This window comes from Macaca thibetana, chromosome 18 (assembly GCF_024542745.1).
Source record: "Macaca thibetana thibetana isolate TM-01 chromosome 18, ASM2454274v1, whole genome shotgun sequence".
Taxonomy (NCBI): Eukaryota; Metazoa; Chordata; class Mammalia; order Primates; family Cercopithecidae; genus Macaca; species Macaca thibetana.
Genome location: NC_065595.1, coordinates 69,001,645 through 69,019,058, shown reverse-complemented (window position 1 = coordinate 69,019,058; position 17,414 = coordinate 69,001,645). Strand labels below are relative to the sequence as shown.

Genomic DNA, 17,414 nt, shown 5'->3' with positions numbered 1-17,414 from the left:
GGTGGATTTTACAGTATGTATCAGAGGCTCTGAACTAGCAATTCCACATCTACAATTTTAGATTAAGATTAGATGCATATTTTAGCTATATTTTAGCATGCTTCTTTCAGCTTTATTTTATCATTACTTTTTAAATTTCAGTAGGTTTTTGGGGAACAGGTGGTGTTTGTTTACAAGAGTAAATTCTCTAGTGGTAATTTCTGAGAGTTTGGTGCACCCATCACCCAAGCAGTATACACTGTACCCAATGTGTAGTTCTTATCCCTCACCCCCACTCCCACCCTTTCCTGCAAGTCTCCAAAGTCCATTGTATCATTCTCACGCCATTGCGTCCTCATAGCTTAGCTCCCACTTATGAGTGAGAACATACGATGTTTAGTTTTCTATTCCTGAGTTACTTCACTTGGAATAATGGTCTCCAATCTCGTCCAGGTTGCTGCGAATGTCATTATTTAGTTCCTTTTTATGGCTGAGGAGTATTCAGTAGTATTGTATGGTATATATATACCACATTTTCTTTATCCACTCATTGATCGATGGGCACTTAGGCTGGTTCCACATTTTTACAATTGCAAATGGTGCTGCAATAAACATGCGTGTGCAAGTATCTTTTCTGTGTAAGGACTTCTTTTCCTTTGGGTAGATACGCAGGAGTGGGATTGCTGAATCAAACGGTAGATCTACTTTTAGTTCTTTAAGGAATCTCCATACTGTTTTCCATAGTGGTTATGCTAGTTTACAATCCCATCAAGAGTGTAAAACTGTTCCCTTTTCACCACATCCATTCCAATATTTTTATATTTTGATTTTTTGATTATGGTCATTCTTGCAAGAGTAAGGTCGTATCGTACCGTGGTTTTGATGTTCATTTCCCTGATAATCAGTGATGCTGAGCATTTTTTCCTGTTCGTTGGCCATTTGTATAAATTCTTTTGAGAAGTGTCTATTCATGTCCTTATCCCACATTTTCATGGGATTGTTTGTTTTGTTCTTGCTGATTTTGTTGAGTTCCATGTAGATTCTGGATATTAGTCCTTTGTCAGATGTATGGATTGTGAAGATTTTCTCCCTTGTCTGTCTACTTTGCAGATTATTTCTTTTGCTGTGCAGAAGCTTTTTAGTTTAATTAAGTCCTATTTATTTATCTTTTGCTTTGTTGCATTTGCTTTTGGGTTTTTGGTCATGAAGCCTTTGCCTAAGTCAATGTCTTGAAGGGCTTCTCCAATGTTATCTTCTAGAATTTTATGGCTTCAGGTCTTAGATTTAAGTCTTTGATTCATGTTGAGTTGATTTTTGCATAGGGTAAGAGACGAGAATCCAGTTTCATTCTCCTACTTGTGGCTTGCCAATTATCCCAGCACCACCTATTGAATAGGATGTCCATTTCTCACTTTATGTTTTTGTTTGTTCTGTCAAAGATCAGTTGACTGTAAGTATTTGGCTTATTTCTGGGTTCTCTATTCTGTTCCATTGGTCTATATGCCTATTTTTATACCAGTACCATGCTGTTTTAATGACTATGCCCTTGTAGTATAGTTTGAGATCGGGTAATGTGATGCCTCCAGATACGTCCTTTTTGCTTAGTCTTGCTTTGGATATGTGGGCTCTTTTTTGGTTCCATATGAATTTTAGGATTTTTTTTTCTGGTTCTGTGAAGAATGATGGTGGTTGCTTTTCGTTTTTTGTTTTTTTGAGACAGAGTCTCTCTCTGTCACCCAGGCTGGAGTGCAGTGGCATGATCTCAGCTCACTGCAACCTTCGCCTCCCGGGTTCAAGTGATTCTTCTGCCTCAGTCTCTCAAGTAGTTGGGACTACAGGTGCGTGCCACCATGCTCCACTAATTTTTGTATTTTTAGTAAAGACAGGGTTTGACCATATTGGCCAGGCTGGTCTTGAACTCCTGCAATTACAGGCACAAGCCACCGCACCCGGCATGAATGATGGTGGTATTTTGATGGGAATTGCATTGAATTTGTAGATTGCTTTTGGGAGTATGGTCATTTTCATAATATTGATTCTACCCATCCATGAGCATGGGATGTGTTTCCATTTATTTGTGTCTACGCCTATGATTTCTTTCAGCAGTGTTTTTAAAACGCTTTAATCTACAAATACAGGAACTTTTGTTTTGAAAGAGAATTTAGATAAAATGAAAATTACATAAACTAACACTTGATTAGTTAGGAGACGATAAAGAAAATTATAGATTATCCTGAATCCTGGATTCCTCCTTTTAGAAAGACAATAAACAGATCAATAATTGAATTAAGGCTCCGAACGGTAGCTCACACCTGTAACTCCAGCACTTTGGAAGGCCAAAGCAGGAGGACTACTTGAGCCCAGGAGTTCAAGACCAGCCTGGGCAACATAGCAAGACCTTGTCTCTACAAAGCAACTTTAAAACTTAGCCCAGAGTGGTGGTGAGCACCTGTGGTCCCTGATACTCAGGAGGCTGAGGTGAGAGGATCGCTTGAGCTCAGAAGTTTGAGGCTGCAGTGAGCTGTGATTGCACCACTGCACTCCAGCCTGGGTGACAGAGCAAGATCCTGTCTCAAAATAAAGTGAATTAAATAATATATTGGAAGATGATAAGAACTGTGGAGAAAAGTGAAGCAGGAAGTGAGTGGAGTAGGGCAAGAAAAGGAGGTGGTGACATTTTAAACAGGGAGGTAGAGAAGGTGACATTTGAGTTTCGATCAAACAAGGGAAAATTCTACAATTTTACTCCATAGTCATCAACTCTGATAACTGCAATCAGGCTAACAGCTCTTGGCTAAGACAAGGTATTGGTCATCTCTACTTGGCTATCCGCTTCAACTTATTTATTTATTTATTTATTTATTTATTTATTTATTTTTGAGACAGAGTCTTGCTCGTCACCCAGGCTGGAGTGCAGTGGCGTGATCTCGGCTCACTGCAAGCTCCGCCGCCCGGGTTCATGCCATTCTCCTGCCTCAGCCTCCCAAGTAGCTGGGACTACAGGCACCCACCACCACGTCTGGCCAATTTTTTTTTTATTTTTAGTAGAGACGGGGTTTCACTGTGTTAGCCAAGATGGTCTCAATCTCCTGACCTCGTGATCCACCCGCCTTGGCCTCCCAAAGTGCTGGTATTACAGGCGTAAGCCACCGCGTCTGGCCTCAACTTTTATATTATGACTGACACCTGTAATCCCAGCACTTTCGGAGGCCAAGGTGGGAGGATCACTTGATGCCAGGAGTTCAAGACGAGCTTGGGCAATATAGTGAGACCCCCGGCTTTACAAAAGAAAAAAAAAATCAGCCAGGTGCAGTGGCTTGTGCCTGTAGTCCCAGCTACTCAGGAAGCTGAAGCAGGAGGGTCCCTTGAGCCCAGGAGGTCAAGGGTGCAGTGAGCCATAATTGTGCCACTGCACTCCAGCCTGGGAGACACAGCAAGACTCAGCAACTTTTATAATATACGCTCCAGTTATTATGAAGTATCCTGTAATAGACACTGTGTTAGTATTCATCGATTCCCTTTTTTGAATCTAAAGGCATGACCTTCTAAAATATATAGTCTTCTCCGTAAGCATTTTCAGCAAAGAAAGAGAATTAGGAGTAGAAGAGAAGCCATCTACTGTTTTGATAACCCAGTATCCATTGACCCATTTTTCCAGTAAGAGGCCCCAGGTTTTCCTTGGGGCTCTAAGCCTACCTGACTTCCAGACAACCTGGTTCAGGTGGGGCTGACACCAGCCCTTGCCTCTGGGGGTCAGTGTACTGCCAGGTCCCACCAGTAGGGGCACCAAACCCCCCAGAACACTGTACCACCTGACGTTGAGGAGTGGGCATGGGGCCCGAGGCAGGCCAATGAGAACGCAGAGACACTGAGATGTATGTTCCCACTTGCAGAAGAGGTGCATGCTCACCCGGTGGTTGCTAAAAAGGCTGAAGGTAGGTGTAGGGATGCTGTTGGGGCCATCCTTACCACCCTTGAGGCAAGAAGGGAGGGTGAGTCTGCCTAAAAATGAATCAAACCAAGAGTGCAACCACAATTGCACTAAATGGAAAGAAACAGAAATAAAGAGAGATAGGCTCCTCTCATACACATTTGGGGGACCTGAACTCAGTCCCGCCTCACTCTAGGTACCCCCTTAGACTTTTCACATAGCTCATGAGTACATTTCATTTTTGCTTAACATCATTTCAAGCTAGGTTTCTGTCACCTGCAACCAAGAGTCTTGTCTAATGCAAACAAACCTTCAGAAGCTGATCTTATTTCCACTGGAAAGCCCAAAACACAGCATATACTCACCCGCTCCTGACCAGCAGTGTCCCAGATGAGGAACTTGTGAAGTTCATTTCCACAAGGCACAGTTTTGGTCATAAAAGATGCCCTGAAAAAGAGAGTCAACATCTCCACATTACTGCATTGTTTCTTCACAAAGATTCACAAGTCAAACAAGTTAAATGCTACACCTTAGCAGGACCCCAAAAAGCCCTGGTCCTTGGGAACCACTAAGAGGAGAAAAGGGCTAGAAGATTCATGACACCCAGAAGAAAATATTCTGCATTTTCTGTTAGTTCAACTGGGGGTTTTGAAACAAAACAAAACAAAGGAGGCATTCAAAAGACTGTGTTTCTGGTCAGGTGCGGTGGTTCACGCCTGTAATCCTAGCACTTTGGGAGGCCAAGGTGGGCAGATTACGAGGTCAGGAGTTCGAGACCAGCCTGGCCAATATGATGAAATCCTGTCTGTACTAAAAACACAAAAAATTAGCCAGGCGTGGTGGCGGCATAGTGGCAGGCACCTGTAGTCCCAGCTACTCGGGAGGCTAAGGCAGGAGAATCGCTTGAAACCGGGAGGTGGAGGTTGCAGTGAGCCAATATCGCACCATGGCACTTCAAACCCAGATGACAGTATGAGACTTTGTCACACACACACACACACACACACACACACACACATATATATATATATATATATATAAAATAAAACTTAAAAATACAAAAATTAGCGGGCGTGGTGGCAGGTGCCTGTAGTCTCAGCTACTTGGGAGGCTGAGGCAGGAGAATCACTTGAACTCAGCAAGCGGAGGCTGCAGTGAGCCAAAATCACACCACTGCACTCCAGCCTGGGTGACAGAGCAAGACTCCGTCTCAAAAAAAAAAAAAAAGAAAGACTGTGTTTCTAAAACCAGTTAGCTTCAATTATTAAAATACCCCCAGATCTCAGGAAAGAACACAACCTTGGATTTTAAAAACTTATTACAATACTCAAGAGTGAAAACAGCAGCTGGTATGTTGGCATGTTATGGTTTTGGTCTTACAATGGCACCACACACACAAAAAAGTTGCCTTACATATTTACTATGTCTGGGTGACACAGCGAGACCCTGTACCCCCTACCCCCCAAAAAAAGATATTTTAAGAACAATTGAAAAATTTTAAATTCACACCATATGCAAGATATTATCATTGATTCAAATTAATTCTGGATATGAATCCAACACCAGCAGCAACTAATAGAATACTACATCTAAGTCCCAACCTGCTTGCATAAATTCAAGGACGAAGATTGGCAGCTTAACACATATTTATGTTTTCTCTACAAAAAAGGAAGGATTATTTTTCCTCCCTTCTGAGTCCAAAAAGAAAAGACATTAAAGCCTCAGTAGATCATGAAACGCTTACTGTTTTCTTTTTCTTACTATTTCCTTTAAAAAAGCATTTTCTTTGTGCTCATGAAGGGTATAAAAATACTAGGAATGTTCAATAGCCTTGACTTTTATGAGAGTTTCCTATTCATTAAAAAATAGCAAGCATCCCCAGGAGGGGGACAACCTGGTAGGAGAGCCTCCTGAAGTGATGGAATAAGAAGTAGTACATCACCTAGACAGCATTCTGTCCACAAATGCTTAGTCTGAATTTAATTGTAAGAAAACAATCAGGCAAATGTAGAATGTGAAACATTTTGCAAGACAAGCTGGCCTGAATGCTTCAAATAAGTCAATGTCATGACAAGCAAACCAGAAAAACACAGGGAGATTCTTCCAGAATCTAGATTGAGAGGAAAGAGATAAAACAACCAAATGCAGTATATGAACCCTGGCTGGACCCCAGATTAGGGGGAAAACAGCTTTAAAATATATTTGGCCAGGTGTGGTGGCTCTTTTTTCTGTAATCCTAGCCCTTTGGGAAGCTGAAGCAGGAGGATGGCTTGAGGCCAAGATTTTGAGACCATCTTGGGCAACAGAGCAAGACTCCTTCTTTACAAAAAAAAAAAAAAAATTATTTTTAAATCAGCTGAGCATTATGGTACAAGCCTGTAGTTCTGGCAGCTCAAAAGACTGAGGCAGAAGAACAGCTTGAACCCAGGAGTTTGAGCCTGGTAGTAAAGCGCCAAGATTGCCCCAGTGCACTGCAGTCTGGGTGACACAGCGAGACCCTGTACCCCCTACCCCCCAAAAAAAGATATTTTAGGAACAATTGAAAATTTTTAAATTCACACTATATGCAAGATATTATCATTGATTCAAATTAATTTTCTAGGTATGACCATGGCGTCTTCATTATGTTCTTATTCTTAGGAGATGGACCCCAGGGCTTTGGAGGTAAAGAGTCAGGGATTCTTTCCCTTACTTTCATAGAGTCCAGCCTGGTCCACTAGGATTCATCATAGTAATATTTCCTCAGTCTCTAAATCCTCTAAGAATAGGAAGCCAATTACACAAGTCCCAAGTAGAAAAGTCTACTGCAAGTCCCACACTATCCCCACAAAAACCAAAGGCTTGTTAGAGAGTTCTAATCACCAACCCACAATTGCAGTAAATAGAAATTCTAAGTATTCTAAGTGATAAGATCCAGTATTATCAAAACCACATCTATTCCTTTATTTCTTTAAAAGTGTTTAAAATGTATATCCAGACTACTGGGAAGAACTAATATATTCCAAAAATGTTAATATCGTTATTACTTTTCCCATTTTAAAAGCAACATATGTATTTCATAAAAAAGAAATTCAAAAAACAAAAAGGAAATAAAAACCAATCATATTTCACCACCCAGCCATAGTCACTGCTAATAAATTGGTGTATGTCCTTCCCAATTATTTTTATACAGCTTTTAAAATGGGATTATTCATTCTTTTTTTTCCTTTTATTTTTAGTTGATACACAATAATTATGCATCTTATGGGATACAGAGTGATACGCACCTACATGTAAGCAATGTGTAATGATCAAATCAAGATAATTAGCATATTCATCACCTTGAACATTTATCATTTCTTGGTGTTGTGAACATCCAAAATCCTCTCTTCTAGCTTTTCGAAAATATACACTAAATTATTGTTAGCCTTATTCATCCTACAGTGCTACAGAACACTAGAATATTTTCCTCCCATCTAGCTGTAACTTTGTAACTGTTAACCAACCTCTCCCTATCCTTCCCTCCCCCAACCCTTCCCAGCTTCTAATAACTACAATTCTATTCTAATTCTATGAGCTCTTTTCTTTTTAGCTCTTGCACATAAGTGAGAACATGTAGTATTTATCTTTCCATGTCTGGATTATTTCACTTAATGCAATGTCCTCCGGGCTCATCCGTGTTGCCATGAACGACAGGATTTCGTTCTTTTTTTATGGCTGAATCTATTCTAATGTGTATATATTACCACATTTTCTTTACCCATGAATTCGTTTTGTTTTGTTTTGTTTTGTTTTTTTGAGACAGGGTCTCACTCTGCCTACCAGGCTGGAGTGCAGTGGCGCAGTCTCAGCTCACTGCAACCTCCATCTCCTGGGTTCATGCGATTCTCCTGCCTCAGCCTCCCAAGTAGCTGGGATTACAGGCATGTGCCACCACACCCGGCTAATTCTTGTAATTTACTTTAGTAGAGATGGGGTTCTACCATGTTGGCCAGGCTGGTCTCACACTCCTGACCTCAGATGATCCACCCTCCTTGACCTCCCAAAGTGCCGGGATTACAGGTGTGAGCCACCGCACCGGCCTCCGTTCGTTTGTTGATGGACACTTGGGTTGATTTCATACCTTGGCTGTTGTGGATAGTGCAGCAATAAATCAGTGAGTGCAGGGATCCCTTTGATATACTGATTCACTCTCCTTTGCATAAATACCCAGTAGTAGAAGTGCTGGATTGTATGGCAGTTCTATTTTTAGCTGTTTTGAGAAACCTCCATACTGTCTTCCAGAATGGCTATACTAATGTGCACAGTGTTTCATTTACCAACAGTACAAGAATTCCCTTTTCTCTTCATCGTTGCCAGCATTTGTTATTTTTTGTATTTTTAATGATAGTCATTCTAACTGGAGAGAGATGATATCTTCCTGTGGTTTCTAATTTGCATTTCCCTGATGACAGTGATGTTGAGCATTTTTCCATAAACTTGTTGGCCATTTGTATGTCTTTTTAGAAATGTCTATTCAGATTCCTTGCCCAATTTAAAACATTTTATTTGGGTTTTCTTTGCTGTTAAGTTGTTTGAGTTGCTTGTATATTCTGGATTTCCATCCCTTTTATTTCAAAGTTCAAGCTGAAAGTTATAAGCAGTAAAGTAGTCTTTTCAAGAAACTTCAAATAATTGAATAAAATATTTTATAACCTGAAGGTAACTGGCCACTGCCCAACATCCTGGTACCTTTGACAGATATCATGTCATGAGTTTTAACATATTTTGACTTGTAATTGTTCTGCAGTGTGAAATGTTGAAAGTTAACCTTGGAGAACTAAAGACTGAGTCACATTCCTCATCTGGCTCCTCTGATGTTCTACAGTTTTGATCTTTGGGCGACAGCCTCAGCAGGCACATTACATTTCTGCTGTTTCATCAAAAATGCTTATTTTGATGTCTAGTGAGTGTGAAATCTGGATAAAGCCTCTGCTACATACAATTATATGATTTTTCTTTAGTATGGACTCTGTGATGTCAATTAATGCTTGAACTCATGATGAAAGGTTTGCCATAGTCATTGCATTTGTAAGGATTCTCCCAAGAATGACTTATTGGATGTTGTGGGAGAAGCGAATTGTGCATGAAGACCTTGCCACACTCATTTTATTTGGAAGGTTTCTCTCCAGTATGGATCACCTGATGGTAAGTGCTGACAGCACACTGAAGGCTTTGCCACACTCCAGTGACACTTTGTGGAATATTTCTCTCATATTACTTTTCCCTTTGGGGGATAATTTCTTGATTGCACATATAGGAAAGATGTCCCTCTGAGAGAAGGAAGCAGAGAGTTCCCAGAAGCCAGATGTGTAGGGGATAACTCTCTTGAACCATGTTTTTCCTCTGCTCTCACAGCACAACCATCAACACCGAAGAGGACTTCTATGACCAAATCTGTGGGGGGTTCTACCACCACCAGCAGCAGATACCAGCTAGGTGTCCTCCAATTCAATTCTGACACTCTCTCCCTGGAGATGCTGTCAGATCCCACAGGTTGAGGGCTCAGTACCCAAGACTGCTCCTCCATGGACACCAGTCCCAAGTCCGGGCCTCTAGAACTTCTGATCGACGGGTTTCAGGTTGGGGTTCCCATCGACCCCTCTTTGGGTTCGATTAATCTTCTTCAGCGGCTCACAGAACCCAAGGAAACACTTACTTACAGTGACCAGCTTCTCATAAAGGATATTGCAAAGGATACAGATGAAGCGATGCTTAGGGCAAGGTAAGCAGACAGGGCACAGAGCTGCCACGCACTCCCTGGGCGCCACTCTCCAGAAACCTCAGCTCTTCAGAAGTGCCCTGAACACATTTCTTTTGAGTTTTTATGGAGGCTTCATTACATTTTCTTTTCTTTCTTCTCTTTCTTTCTTTTCTTTTCTTTCTTTCTTTTCTTTGATAGAGGCTTCATTATATAGGCATTCTCCTTCCCTTCCTTCCTTTCTCTCTCTCTCTCTCTCTCTTTTTGACAGAGTCTGACTCTGTCGCCCAGGCTAGAGTGCAGTCGCATGATCTCGGCTCACTGCAACTGGCAAGCGATTCTCCTGCCTCAGCCTCCCGAGTAGCTGGGATTACAGGGATGCACCACCACACCCGGCTAATTTTTGTAATTTTAGTAGACAAGGGGTTTCACCATGTTGGTCAGGCTGGCCTCGAACCCCTGACTTCAGGTGATCCACCCACCTCGGCCTCCCAAAGTGTTGGGATTACAGGCGTGAGACACTGTGCCCGGCCTACAGAGGCATTCTTAACAATTTTGTAGAAACGTGATTGGACAAAAAGTGCATGATCAAAACCCAGCAAGGCCTGTGTGTTCAGGTTCTTCTTGGCCGCTCTGTGTAGCATTCCTTCCTCTAGAGGGTGGGGCAGGACTCTCTCTGGAAGGACCCGCTATCAGATTAGAGTCCTGCCTTGGGCTGGTAAAAGGAGGACAGAAGTTCAGACATCAATTCTGTTTTCTGAGGCCTAAAGTGCCCCAAGATTATAACAAGGGCTTGGGAGTTAGGAGCCAGGAACCATAGGTAAAAGCCTATATATATGCAAATATGACATATATATCATGACACCCTACCAGACGAAAGCTGTCCACCATGATAAGATCGCTGCATGTGTTTCTGTTTGAGCTGCAGCACCACTCTCATCACACCTTTGATATGTTCCCACTCTCGGCTTTCCTGCGATTTTCACTTGACTCTCCACTGTCCAGGGGTCTTTCCCTTGCTCCATCATGAAGATAATATTTGGGTTAGGAAGAGAATTTCCTGCCATGGAGACCAGGTTCCTGTAGCTCTCCAACATCACGTCCCTGTATAAAGGATGCTGTGCAGGGTCCAAGCATTCCCACTCACTCTCAGAGAATTTTACAGCCACACCCCTGAAAGTCCAGCAGCCCTGAGTAAGAGCTGTTCCTGACTCTTTTTCTTTCCTCTTCCAGGCTTCTTCCCAAGTAACACTGGTCTTCATGTCAATCACACTGCAGTGTGACCCCCTCCATGTGATCTGCTTCTGAGTTTGCAGAACAATCTATTTTAACATAACTTCTACTCTGAAAATTCATCATACTCTATCTAAATTTTGCTTTTCCTCAACTTTATATGTCCTGGAAATCTTTCCATTTCTATAAATATAGATCAATATCATCTAAAATTGGCTGGGCACAGTGGCTCACAGCTGTAATCCCAGCACTTTGGGAGGTTGAGGCGGGCAGATCACTTGAGGTCAGGAATTCAAGACCAGCCTGGCCAACATGGCAAAACACTGTCTACTAAAAATACAAAAATGACCCAGGTGAGGTGGCAAGTGCCTATGATCCCAGCTATGTGGGGGACTGACGCAGGAGAATCGCTTGAACCTAGGAGTCAGAGATGACAGTGAGCTGACATTACACCACTGTACTCCAGCCTGAGTGACAGAGCAAGACTCTGTCTCAAAAAATAAAAAAAAGAATCATCTAAAATGTTTCCATTTCTATGAATATAGATCAATATCATCTAAAATGACTGATGATCATACATCATGTTATGGAATTATTCGACACCCTAACGATGGCCATTTTGGTTACCTATTGTTCACTATTACAACGATTCAGTGAATATCCTTATACTTACATCTTTGTATCCCTGCATAACTATATCCTAAGACTTAGTTTTTAAAAAGTAGAGCTGAGGATGGTGGCTCACACCTGTAATCCCAGCATTTTGGGAGGCCAAGGTGGGAGGATCACTTGAGGCCAGGAGTTCAAGACCAGCCTGGGCAACATAGCAAGACCCCTGGCTCTACAAAAGAAAAAAAAAATCAACCAGGTACAGTTGCTTTTGCCTGTGGTCCCAGCTACTCAGGAAGCTGATGCAGGAGGATCCCTTGAGCCCAGGAGGTCAAGGGTACAGTGAGCCATGATTGTGCCACTGCACTCCAGCCTGGGTGACACAGCAAGACTCTGTCTCTAAAAATATATAAATAAATAAATAAAATAAAAGTAGATACACCCTACTTTTGCTACCTGTGCCAAACTTAGATTGTACCAACCTACCTGTCCATAGTGGTGTATGAGATGGCCTTTTCCTCAACCATTATTACTCTTTCAAATTTCTTTCAATGTATTAGATAGAAAATATTTCATTCTTGTATTCATTATGCTTATCACAAGTTTAAACATCATTTTAACATTTATTGTTCACTTGTACTTTTCTTTGTAAAGGAATTTTTCTCCAGTTCACGACCTTGGCCCACTTTTCAACTGAGGTATTCAGCCTTTTCTTATTCATTTTTTGAGTAGTTTCCACTAACCTTTTGTAGTAATATATTTTAAATAATATTTTTCCAGTTTAACATTTGCCCTTTAACTTTGTTCATTTTTTTTTCATAAACTCATTTAAAAATTTTACTAGACAACTCTATCAACATTTTGTTTTTGTGTGTTTTGTTTTTGTTTTCACTTCTGATGTTAGTCAGATTTTCATTTATTCTTCAATATACTCTAGGTGCTGGGATAAATAATACAGCAACCCTCTTACCCTTAAAAAGTTCTCCTTAGAGTTAGAAAACTGAGTTCATGCCTTTAAAATGTTAGAAAAAAATATTAAATATCCGGTCCAACCGCTTCACAGGGCAGGTAAAGGGGGGAAAACCCAAATCCCAGAAGACGGCCTAGTTCCTGGTGAAAGAAGAATGTAGTGGCATAACCAGGAAGAGGATGCAGAGGCCTTCACTGCCAGACTCAATTAAACAGCCCGTAAAGCCCCTCAGTTTCCTGTTCTGTGAAATGGGGCCAATACCTACTCTGCATTAAACAGAGGTGTTCGCAGGGACAAAGAGGGAAACGGATACCTGTGAAATTCCCCTTGGTTCACAGTGAGCCGTGAGGAGCAACTTTAATAATAGTAGGAAGGCACACCTCACACACACACATCCCTCTGTGCTCCCGCTCTCTCGCCACTAGGAGAAAGACTCTCAGTATTTGAAACGAGGACCATGACAATCATTGCTTTTTTTGGTTGACTGAGGTTTGTTGTTGGTTTTTAAGTCTTTGCTAGCTTTTGATCTTAAGAACCTCATCCAGCCTAGGCAACAACACGGGGAGACTTCATCTCCACAAAAATAAAAATTTAATTAAAAACAAAAATTTAAAAATAGCCAGGTGTGGTGGCTCACACCCGTGGTCCCAGCTACTCAGGAGGCTAAGGTGGGAGGATCGCTTGAGCCTGGGAGGTGGAGGCTACAGTGAGCCATGATTGCGCCACTGCACTCCAGCCTGGGTGACAGAGCAAGATCCTGTCTCAAACAAACAAACAAACAAGAACCTCAGGCATCTTTTCTTCTGTGTAGATCACCCTCCGAAGTGGTGGAGGAGGTGCACTGGCCCTGCTAAACTGACTTCATTATCTGTGGAAACCAAAATCTGGCAGAGAAGTAACACAATTTCCTTACAAAAGTTGAAATGAAAAGGGAGACACACACATACACACACACACTCAAGATGTCAATGCAATCTGCTTGAATAGCAGAGCCAAGGTTTTTCAGTGTAAGTCAGAGAGGCCATAAGAATTAACTCTTTTAATGCTGAAGCAATGGCATTCTACAGCCCATGGCCTTTCACCAATGCTCACGCGATTCCAGTGGAAGAAGCAGGGTGGGCTTTGAGAGCGGACTCCCTTGGTGTGAGCCATGAGTGGGCTGTTCACGGGCTGAGTGCACCTAGGCAAGTCGCCTAACCTGGGCTGGGGGCGGCCAGCAGGGTTACTGCCAAGAAGGCAGTGCCGGCACCAGGAACTGAAATGTCTACGGACCACCTTTGCCTCCCGGGTTCAAGTGACTTTCCTGCCTCAGCCTCCCAAGGTAGCTGGGACTGCAGGTGTGCATTACCATGCCTGGCTAATTTTGCATTTTTAGTAGAGATGGGGTTTCACCATGTTGGCCAGGCTGGTCTTGAACTCCTGACTTCAGGTGATCCACCTGCCTTGGCCTCCCAAAGTGCTGGGATTACAGGCATGAGCCACCATGTCTAGCCTCATAACATTATTTATAAAAGTACAAAAGTATTTAAACAACCTAAATGCCTGAAGTGAAAAATACAACCATTAAAAATTGTTTTTAAAGACTATTTAATGGCATGAAATTCACAAAATGATGTTGAATAAATAACGCATACACACACTTATACAGGAAAAGGGCTGGAAGAAAATAACAAAGTGTTTACAGGAGTTACCTCTAAGAGGTAGATTATGGGTTTTTAAAATATTTTTCCTTATGATTTTTTTCATTCTCAGTTGTTTATGATGAGTATATAATACCTGTATAATCAGAAAAAATATTTTCAACATGTTTTTGAAGATTATGTGACACTGTAAAAAATGTTCAAAATACATTAAGTAGAATACAGAGTAAAAAAAACTGTATGTACCCTAAGATTCCTAGTTTCATGAATTTTGTGTTCTTCGAGTTTTTTAGAGTGAACATGAACTTTTTTTTTTGGAACAGTATTTCACGCTGTTGCCCTGGCTGGAGTAGAGTGGCACAGTCCTGGCTCACTGCAGCCCCGACCTCCAGGTCTCAGGGGATCCTCCTGCCTCAGCCTCCCAAGTAGCTAGGACTCCAGGCACACGCCACCACACCCAGTTAATTTTTGTATTTTTTTGTAGAGACCAAGTTTCACCCTGTGGCCCAGGCTGGTCTTGAACTCCTGGGCTCAAATGATCCACCCACGTCAGCCTTCCAAAGTGCTGGGATTATAGGCAGGAGCCACCACGCCCCGTCGCACATGAACTTTTATAATCAAAACAATTAGATTTTAATCTTGTCTGTGTCACAATTAAAGTTGAGTCACCTGTCTAAGCCCCTATTGCACAACTGCCTGCTTCTATTGAGGTCCCTTTGGTTGCAAGACTCGGAAACCCAACCAGCCTGGCTTAAGCTCAAAGGAGGAGTGAGGTGCGGATCGCAACACTCAGCAAATACAAATACAGGATGCCAGTTCAATTTGATGTTCAGATAAAGAACTAATAAATTTTTAGTATACACATGCCCCAAGTATTGCACGGGGCATACTTGTATTATACCCTAATTGTTTACAAGTGAACAGTCATCACTTGGCAGCCTGACTCAGTTTCCCAGAGGCTGGCAATCAGCCATGAAAAAGAATAAGGAGGACCTAAGTGAACTGGGAATGTATGTTGTGGCTTGTTAGGTAAAGTGTGATACGTTTTCGTTTTTAGAAATTATCTACTTGTGTACCTGCATGTCCACAGAAAGTACTTATGAGAAATATGTTAAACATGCACTTTGGACTCTAAATATTGGTTATGTAAATTGAAGAATGGGGGATTGAAGAGCTAGCAAAATCCTCTGACTTCACTTTCTATTTTATATATTTCTGTACAGGATAAATTTGTTCATAATGTTTAAAACTAAGACATAATGTTTAAATTAATAACAGTTTTTTAGAGCATTTTTAGTTTACAGGAAAAACTAAGCAGAAAGTGTAGAGAGTTTCCATAGACCGTTGACCCTTGAACATGGGTTTGAACGGCATGGGCCCACTTCTAAGTCGATCTCTTCTGCCTTCCCCACCCTCAAGACAGCAAGACCAACCCCTCCTCTTCCTGCTCCTCCTCAGCTGACTCAATGTGAAGACAATGAGGATAAAGACCTTTATGATGGTCCATTTCCACTTAATGAATAGTAAATATATTTTCTCTTCCTTATGATTTTCTTAGTAATGTTTTCTTTTATCTAGCTTACTTTATTGTAAGAATGCAGTATATAATACATATCACATACAAAATATGCGTGAATTGACTATGTTCTCCATAAGGCTTCAGGTCAATGGTTGGGTATTAGCAGGTAAGTTTTGGGGGAGTCAAAAGTTATACATAGGGCTGGGCACAGTGGCTCACATCTGTAATCCCAGCACTTTGAGAGGCCAAGGCGGGTGGATCACCTGAGGTCAGGAGTTCAAGACCAGCCTGGCCAACATGGTGAAACCCTGTCCCTACTAAAAATACACAAATTAGCTGGGCATGGTGGCATGCACCTGTAATCCCAGCTACTTGGGAGGCTGAGGCAGAAGAATCGCTTGAACTCGAGAGGCGGAGGTTGCAGTGAGCCGAGACTGTGCCACTGCACTCCAGCCTGGGTGACAGAGCCAGACTTTTGAGCCAAGTACCGTTTCAGAAAAAAAAAGTTATAGGTGGTTTTTCAACTATTCAGGTGTCAGCACCCTTAATCCCCGAGTTGTTCAAGGGTCAATTGTAATACACAAGGTTTTTAAAACTCCAAACCACCGAAATGCATTTACTAGACAAAACACTGTCAACTGTGTTTGTCTCCAAAATGGTACCAGCAATCCATCCCCCCCACTCCCTCCAGGCACACATGGGTCCTCCCACCACAAGGCAGCCTGTGTCTCCTCCCCCTTTAATCTGGGCTGGCACAGCAACTTTCTTTGACCAAGAGATTATGACCAAAATTACGTAACCACCCTATTTATGATGCCTATACCTATGCTTAACACCTAGAAGCTTGTCATTTTTATGTACTGCCCATAATTTGTGGTATGAGTATGCGCTGTCTTTTTACTTTAAAAAACGTCATGACAAAAGAAATTTATTTCAAAAAATTTTTAAACAAAAGTTTAGAAAGTAGAAGGCACAAATCTCTCCTCCATCTTCCGGAACCATACTTCACAGTTAATCACTCTTATCAGTTCTGCTTTTTATTATTAAAAACACACACACAGAGACACAAAGTGAAAAATAAGAGAGAGGCCGGGCGCGATGGCTCAAGCCTGTAATCCCAGCACTTTGGGAGGCCGAGACCGGCGGATCACGAGGTCAGGAGATCGAGACCATCCTGGCTAATACGGTGAAACCCCGTCTCTACTAAAAAATACAAAAAAAAACTAGCCGAGCGAGGCGGCGGGCGCCTGTAGTCCCAGCTACTCGGGAGGCTGAGGCAGGAGAATGGCGTGAACCCGGGAGGCGGAGCTTGCAGTGAGCTGAGATCCGGCCACTGCACTCCAGCCTGGGCGACAGAGCCAGACTCCGTCTCAAAAAAAAAAAAAAAAAATAAGAAAAATAAGAGAGAGAGAAAAAAAGTACATTCCAGAGCAGAGTGGAAAGAATTTCTTCCATAAAACGTATACCTATCATACAAGCGCCTGTGCTGGGAGACAATTCTTGATGGTCTCTCACACCGTGTACATCTTGCAAGTAAACACTTTTTTCTGGATTGTGTTTTCAAGGATGCTTGTACACGTTGAGTATCCCTTATCCAAAATGCTTGGTACCAGAAGTATTTCAAATTTTGGATTGATTTATTTATTTGAGATGGAGTCTCGCTCTGTTGCCCAGGCTGGAGTGCAGTGGTACAATCTCAGCAACCACCACTTTCTCTTGCCTCAGCCTCCCGAGTAGCTGGGACTATAGGCGCGCGCCACCACATCTGGCTAATTTTTGTATTTTTAGTAGAGACGGGGTTTCACCATGTTGGC

General features: G+C 42.0%; 1 protein-coding gene across 1 annotated transcript in view; it reads right to left on the bottom strand.

Moving 5' to 3' along the window:
• RAB31 (RAB31, member RAS oncogene family) overlaps positions 1 to 17,414 on the bottom strand; it is a 431,066-nt gene that overhangs the window by 67,289 nt on the left and 346,363 nt on the right. The window contains exon 4 of the mRNA XM_050767411.1: positions 4,276 to 4,357. Within this exon, the coding sequence (XP_050623368.1) occupies positions 4,276 to 4,357 (82 nt within the window). The remainder of the gene's footprint in view (positions 1 to 4,275; positions 4,358 to 17,414) is intronic.